Below are 8,063 nucleotides of genomic sequence, written 5' to 3' on the forward strand. Positions count from 1 at the left end.
TCCTTGCAAAGGAGGATTTTAAGGTTTTCTCCTTTATTTTTCTTATTACAGAAATAAAATGCGTTTCTTGTTAAACATGCAGACAATAACAAGTAGTTCTGTAAAAATACTAAAAAGTGAAGGTACCCAAGCCCTGTGCCTGTTGTCAGTGTGGGTCCTTCCAGGTTTGTGTTCATGCATTTGCAGGCATTTATGTTTTACAGTCTGCGTTTCTCACAGTGTTCCTTTTCCCCTGAACAGCTGCATAGTTTTCCCTTGCGTGGATGAATTATAATTTATTTTTTCAGCCCAGAGGGTATGGTGTTAACTGATCTCCCATCTCCTGTTTCTCTAGGGGTCCCAGCAGGATGAAGCCATTTAAATATAACCACCCTCAAGGATTCTTCAGCCATCGCTGACCTCCCACTCAGCCTGCTGTTTCTCCCTAGGCCCTAAGTGCTGTGCCTCTGCTTTCTGTTCTGGCCCACAGGTGGCTCTTGATATTCTCCAAAGACAGATTTTTTTATTTCTAGCCTATTAAAGTGTCACTTGACCAAGTAGACTTTGTCTTGTGGTTCCCTGGGATGGAGGGAGGCAGGTTTACAGTCTGGAAGGGCAGTTGGGGGCCATGGCATGGTGTGAAAGAGCTTTCACACCTACGCTTCCCCTAGGTGGCCAAGAAAAGCAGAGTGCAGAAGATTCTGGTTCTATCAAAGCATGCTGCCCTCTTGTCCCCACTCACCTTTCTTGTTCCTGCTTTGGACAATTATCTTGTTTGTTACCCCAGGTCCCTGCTCTTAGGAGGTGGCTGGGGAAGGCCAAGTCAGCATAGCACAGAAAGCAAAAGCTCTTTTCTCCCTCCACTAACTTTGTCAGTGCCTCCAATGGCCATTCTCTCCGTTGGACGTTATAAACATGTGAAAGTATAGCACACATAGAAGACCAATACAAGGAATAATTGTACATATTGCCAGATTTCCTGAAGTTGATGAAGATGGTGTTGGAGAGCCTCATGCAGAGCTATCATCTAGTGAGGCTCTGGCAGAGTGAGACCGGGTGACATCTGAGGAGAATATTCGTGATGCTGACATGATAGGTGCCTCAAGAAATAACAGCTTGACTCTCAAAGAATTAAGAGAAGTCCTAGGGAAATAGGTAAAACCCTCTTAAATGTTTGCAAAGCGATCTCTTTTATAATTCTGTAAAAATCAAAGTGAAGGATGGCATGAAGTGTTCTTGGATAGTTTTGTCAGGAAAATTATTCCCCATTCCCTCAAAAAAAATCCATATTCAATTCATTAAGAAATAAGATAGAAAGATGGAGCTAAGAATTATCACATACTTGGGGCACCTGGCTGGCTCATTTTGGAAGAGCATGCAGCTCTTGATCTCATCATGAGTTCAGGCCCCACATTGGGCATAGAGATTACTAAAGAAATAAACTAAAAAAAAAAAAAAAAAGAAATTATATACTTGCAAGTATAATCTATAAAGCTTTTCAACTGCAAGATGAATATCTACTCTTGAAGCAACTTTTAATATACATCAATTTTATTTTTGTGACAGTCCCAGTCATGAGGCTTTTTTCTTGGGTCTCCTGGGTGGCTCAGTCAGTTGAGAGTCCAACTTGATCTCTGCTTGGGTCGTGATCCCGGGGTCGTGGGATCAAGCCCCACGTCGGGCTCCACACTGAACTTAGGGCCTGATTGGGCTTCTCTCTCTCTTGCCCTCTCTGCCCCTTTCCCTGCTTGTGCCTTCTCTCTCTGTCTCTCTCTCTCTCTCTAAAAAAATAAATTTTTTAAAAAGTGGCTTTTTTCTCCCAGAACACACTTTGAACTTTGTTCCCTATCATGCATCTATTCACTCGGTGGACTAAATATCCTTGGATAACATGGGTCTCTGGTATAAAAGCTGTTTCCTCCTGTCTTGGCTGATCACGGAGCATCCAGTAATAAGGATTTCCTGAGAAAGAATCAGGAGACTCCTAGCCTTCCCAGGGCCCTTCATTTTACAGATGGAGGCCTGAGCCCTTGAAGAAAGGAGAATGTCCTCTCTGGTGGCTAAATGACCACCACCACCTGTGCCTCTCCTTTCCCTCAGCCTGCATCATTCTTTTGAATTCAAAGGTAGATACTCTTCTGCCCAGAGGCCCTCAAACGTAAGTGTGTGTGAGTCCCCCATCCCAAGAGGGCGTTAGAAAAAGAGATTCCCATGCCTCCTGCTAATATTCAGACTCTGTTGACCTAAGATGGGCCCAGGAAGTGTATTTTTAACAAACTCCCCAGGTGCACGTTGCCCTAGTCTCTTTTTGGAAGTAGCTGTACTTCCTTCCCGTCCCTCATTTTTCTTGGTGACTCCTCATATAATGTAGGAAGGCCCGATTTTCTGCAATCAGCTCCCCCTCTTCTGTCTTCCGTACCGTGGGCAGCAGAGTGAACCTCCCTCCGTGTGCTGCTTTCTCTACACATAGTGAGATCTCCTTGTCATTTCCCTGACCTACTTGCCTGGACCCTGTCCCTGCTGGCATCCCCTTGGTCTGGACACCTTCAGGCCCTGCATCTCACCGCCTGTGCTGAATAAGATTGAAATGGGGCCTAAAAATAGTTCCTTTAATGGCCCCTGCATTGCAGCCTCCACTGTTCTTGTCTGGAAGGCAGCCAAACTGACTCAGCACAAAAGCTGGTCTCCAGTAGCTGGGACAAGGTTGCAAAGAATGTGAGCACAGGGGAAAGGCTCTACTTCCCCGGGGTGGATGTCAGAACCTGTCGCCCTCCAGAAGAGATTTTCCCTCTTCAAAGGAGCTGGTGGCTGAACAAAAGAATCCTTTGGCTGTAAGGAGAAGTATTTTAAAGCTAGTGACAAGCTCAGGACAGTCCAGCCCCTTTGAGCTACTTGACAGCCATATGTGCTTCCAGTCAGCAGTTAGGGGAAGGGCCTGGCTTGGAAGGACCTCAAAGCTTCCCCCTCAACCAGAATTGTCCTTGGCCTTTCCTGGAGCACCTCCCAGACAGTAGTCCCTCTCTCATCCTCCCATACCTGGGACTCAGCCTAGGTTCCTTACCTTTTTATTTATTTTTAGTTTTTTAAAAAGTAATCTCTGTGCCCAACATGGGGCTCAAATTCACGACTCCGGGATCAAGAGTCGCATGCTCTACAAACAACCAGCCAGGTGCCCCTCCTTGTCTTTTTATTTTTATTTTTTAATTATTTTTAAAGGTTGGTTTATCTTTGAGAGAGAGGGAGACAGAGGATCCAAAGCCGGCTCTGTGCTGACAGCAGCAAGCCCAATGCGGGGCTCAAGCTCACAAACCGTGAGATCATGACCTGAGCTGAAGTTGGACGCTCAATAGACTGAGCCCCTAGGTGCCCCATCTCCTTGCCTCTTTTAAAGCTACCATCCACGTTCTTGATTTCTTTGTATATCTTAATCTCGCCATTATTTTCTTCTCAGCTTGCTCTCTCCTGTTTTCCCTACAAATAAAATCCAAAAGACCCTTTTTAAGGGTGTTCTTGCTGATCACTGTGGGGAAATGGCTAAAAACCCTATCCATGGGCTGCCAGACTGCCAAAGGAACTTTCTCCCTGTCTCTAGCCCCAACTCTGTTCTTTCCCTGGCGTGCAGCAGTCTGTCTGTTGAGACAGTTGTGCTAGTCACAATTTTACATTCACTGTCCCATTTAATTACAACAGGACACCAAGAATACACATTCTCTTCATTTTTACAGTTGAGGAAAGTGAGGCTCAGAGCGTAAAATGAAGTGTTCAACCCGGAGGCCTTCTTGAGCTGAGCACCCAGGGTGAGATCTCAGCAGGTCTAACTACCGTGAAGGCTTTCCTTTTCTTTTTTGTCTTTTTAAAGTATTTATTTACTTACTTAGGGAGAGAGCATGAGAGTGAAAGCACACAAGCACGAGAAGCGGGGAGAGAGAGAATCCCAAGTAGGCTCTGCACTGCCAGCATAGACCCCCACACGGGGCTCAAACTCACAAACCGTGAGATCGTGACCTGAGCCGAAATTAAGAGACGCTTAGCCAACTGAGCTACCCAGGTGCCCCAGAGCTTTCCTTTTCATAAGAATACCTACAGGCTCAGCATAGTTTCATGCTGGCACTTTTTGCTGGGCCGTTTGTTCATTTCAGCAACACAAGTACACCAAGAGCACTATGGTGGTCAAGAGTTACAGCTTTGTGTCCGGCTGACCCATCAGCTCCTTGTTCCACCCTTGAGCAACTGTTTGACCTTGGGCAGGTTGCTTGACTCTAAGTTTTGGGGTCCCCATCTGCAACTGGGAGTGGTTGTAGGGATTAAGTATCAACTTTCTCAGCACCGTGCCCAACACCTAGCATTGCTCAGCAAAGGGGAGAGATTCCTGTCCTTGCCTTCCAGATTTCAGCCCCAGAGAAGGGGCCTCTTTCTTTTTTTTAAACGTTTTTATTTATTTTTGAGAGAGAGATGGAGACAGCGAGCAGGGGAGGGGCAGAAAGAGAGGGAGACAGAGGATCTGAAGCAGGCTCTGCTCTGACAGCAGAGAGCCCGATGCGGGGCCCCAACTCTCAAACTGTGAGATCGTGACCGGAGCTTAACTGGAGGTTAAGTCAGATACTTAACAGACTGAGCCATCCAGGCGCCCCGAGAAGGGGCCTCTTGAGTAAGGAAGGCCTCTCCTGCCTGATATGCCATTCCCCTGCAGACGGTTCCCAGGTTCTGGAAGCCCAGCTCTCTCTGGTCCTGTCACTCCTGGCCCCCAGCACTTCCACCTGTGGCAGCTAAACTGGGCTCTGCCCTCAGGTGGAGGAGCCAAGTTCTCATTACCTGTCACTAGGCCAACCACAGCCCATTAGCCTCACATCTGCTCCCTGCTGTCTGTGGGCCTGTGTCCTGGTTCCCACCAGAGGGTCACCTCAACTTCCTGGGCCCTTGCCACACCCTCTCCTCACTTGGCTTTCTCACTACTTCCACAGATGACCTAAACTGGGAAAGGAAACTCCAGCACTACCCAGTGGGGCTGGCGGGGGACCCTCAGAGTACATTTGTGCAATGAGTGAATCGATGGCATCCCAAAATATTTCAAAGGTGGACCCAGTCTAACAAGTTGGAATGTAAAATCCTACACGAAGGACGTAAAAACCAATCAATCGCTCACCCGTGTGCTGGGATACAGCAGCTTGAGTGAAAATATGTGGTGGTTTTGGTGAGCAACTGTGCCCAAGGGGTATCTGCCCTGGCAATGCAGGGAACTGGCAGAAACGCTGAAATTGCACTATTCCTTTTCTTATTCCATTGGGTCAAATTCCACAGGACCAGTTACCATATTTATTACCCACTGTATGTAGACTAATCACTTACTGGCTGGGTGTTTCATATTTTCCAATTTCACATTTATTTGTTTTCTTACTAAAATGAAGCCATAGTATACAAAATTCTTAATTTGATTTTTAGAATAAGTAATTCATTCCCAAGAGGGAGAAACCAGAAAGCATAAGAAGTGAAAGTACAGTGAAAAGTTTTACCATCAATCTTATCCCCCACCTGCCAAGTTCCCACCTCTCCCACAAATAAGCAACCAAGTTGCTTACTTTCTCTTATATCCTTTCAAATTCTTTAAACAAACACAAATTGTTTTTCTATTTTTTAAGAAATTTTATTTTTAAGTAGGCTCCACACCCAATGCAGAGCTTAAAACTCATGACTCCAAGATCACGAGTCGCATGCTCTAACGACTGAGCCAGCCAGGCATCACTATTTTTCCATCTTTGCACAAAATACCATACTGCATACACTGTTTTTGCATCTTGGCTTTTTTCTTTTCTTTTTTTTTTTTTTTTTTTTTTTTTTTTTTAGACATCTTTCCATATCAGTGCAGGGACATAAAGAGCTTCCTCATCCTTCTTTACAGCTGCATAGTATTCCATTCAATGGATGTTCCATAATTTAATTAGTTTTAATGGATAGTTGGCTGTGCCACCTGGGTGTCTCAGTCCGTGGAGCATCTGGCTCTTGGTTTGGGCTCAGGTCACGATCTCACAGTTTGTGGGTTCGAGCCCCATGTGGGGCTCCATACTGATAGCATGGGGCCAGCTTGGGATTCCCTTTCTCTCTCCCAAAATACATAAATAAACTTTAGTTTTTAATTTTTTTAACGTTTATTTTTGAGAGAGAGAGATTGTGAGCAGGGGAAGGACAGAGAGAGAGGGAGTCAGAGGGTACGAAGAGGGCTCTGCTCGAGAGTCCGATATGGGGCTCAAACTCAGGAACCAGGAGATCATGACCTGAGCCAAAGTTGGATGACTAATCAACTGAATCACTCAGGTGCCCCTGTATCTAGAAACTTTTAAAATATACAAATGTATATTTTTTATTAAATAAACTCTACCCAACGGGGTTTGATCTCACAACCCTGGGATCATGATCCAAAATCAAGAGTCATATGCACAACCAACTGAACCACCCAGGTACCCCTGAAATCACTAATTTACTCTCTATTTGTGGTAGATATATTCCGATTTTCTATTTTTTCTTGAGTAAGTTTCAGTAGTTTGTGTCTTTTTAGGAATTTCTCCATTTAACCTAAATTATCAGGGATGTAGTTGTTCACAGTATTCCCTTATAATCCTTTTTATTTCTTTAAGTTTGGTATTAATGTCCCCTCTTCCATTCCTGACTTTAGCAATTGAGTGCTCTTTCTTTTCTTCCTCAGTCTAGCTAAAGGTTTGTCAGTTTGGTTGATCTTTCCAAGAACCAATTGTTAGTTTCACTGACTTTTGTCTTAGTTTTTATTCCTATGCCATTAATTTCTACTCTAATTCTGCTTTGAGTTTAGTTTTCTTTTTCTTTTTTCTTTTTTTTTTCTTTTTTTTTTTTAACGTTTATTTATTTTTGGGACAGAGAGAGACAGAGCATGAACGGGGGAGGGGCAGAGAGAGAGGGAGACACAGAATCGGAAACAGGCTCCAGGCTCTGAGCCATCAGCCCAGAGCCTGACGCGGGGATCGAACTCACGGACCGCGAGATCATGACCTGGCTGAAATCGGACGCTTAACCGACTGCGCCACCAGGCGCCCCTAGTTTTCTTTTTCTATCATTAATCTTAAGGTAGAAAATTAGGTTATCAATTTGAAAACTTTCTTCCTTTTAAATGTGGATAATTGCAACTATAAATTTTCCTCTAAGCATTGCATTAGCTGCATCCCATAAGTTTCCATATGTCTTTATTTGCATTCACCTCAAAGTATTTTCTAATTTCCCCATAGTTTATTTCTCTTTAAAAAAAAAAGTTAATTTATTTTGAGAGAGAGAGAGAGCACACACACATGGAGGGGGGCAGAGAGAGGGAGAGAGAGAATCCCAAGCAGGCTCCATGGTGTCAGCACAGAGCCTGACCGGGGGCTCAATCCCATAAACAGTGAGATCATGACCTGAGCCAAAATCAAGAGTTGGACACAACTGACTGAGCCACCCAGGTGCATCCCCCATGGTTTTTTCTTTGATTTTTTTGTTATTTAGAAGTGTGTTGTTTAATTTCCATATATTTGTGAGTTTTACAAATTTGTTATTTCTAATTTCACTCTATTATGATCAGAGAACAGACTTTGTCCTATTTCAATCCTTTTTAGATTTGTTGAAGCTTGTTTTATGATCTAACGTATGATCTGTCCTGGAGAACATTCCGTATGCTTGCATGGAGTGTTTTAAAGATGTTTGCTATAAACTGATATAAATTACTTGTAACATTAAAAATTAGTTTTCTTTTGGGGTGCCCAGGTGGCTCAGTTGGTTAAATGTCTGACTTCAGCTCAGGTCATGATCTCATGGTTCATAGGTTCAAGCCCCATGTCAGCTTGTGTGCTGACAGCTCAGAGCCTGGAGCCTGCTTCGGATTCTTTGTCTTCCCCTCTCTCTGCCCCTCCCCCACTTTCACTCTGTCTCTCTCTCTCTCAAAAATAAACATTAAAAAATTTTTTTATATAGTTTTCTTTTTTGCTGCAGAATGTTTACTAATATAAATGTAATTTAATTTATTTAGTCATTCTCCTATTATTGTATATTCAGGGTATTTTCCATTTTTCCAAAATATAAACAAAGCT

General features: G+C 43.9%; 1 protein-coding gene across 9 annotated transcripts in view; it reads left to right on the forward strand.

The window, feature by feature from the left end:
* Positions 1-539, forward strand: part of THOC5 (THO complex 5) — a 32,111-nt gene extending 31,572 nt beyond the window's left edge. For all 9 annotated transcript variants that reach the window (XM_045458130.1, XM_045458132.1, XM_045458129.1 and 6 more), the window contains one exon: positions 335-539. In XM_045458130.1, the coding sequence (XP_045314086.1) occupies positions 335-398 (64 nt within the window). In that variant the 3' untranslated portion in view covers positions 399-539. The remainder of the gene's footprint in view (positions 1-334) is intronic.
* The last annotated feature ends 7,524 nt before the right edge of the window (positions 540-8,063 follow it).

The sequence above is a fragment of the Leopardus geoffroyi genome, chromosome D3 (genome assembly GCF_018350155.1).
Source record: "Leopardus geoffroyi isolate Oge1 chromosome D3, O.geoffroyi_Oge1_pat1.0, whole genome shotgun sequence".
NCBI lineage: Eukaryota > Metazoa > Chordata > Mammalia > Carnivora > Felidae > Leopardus > Leopardus geoffroyi.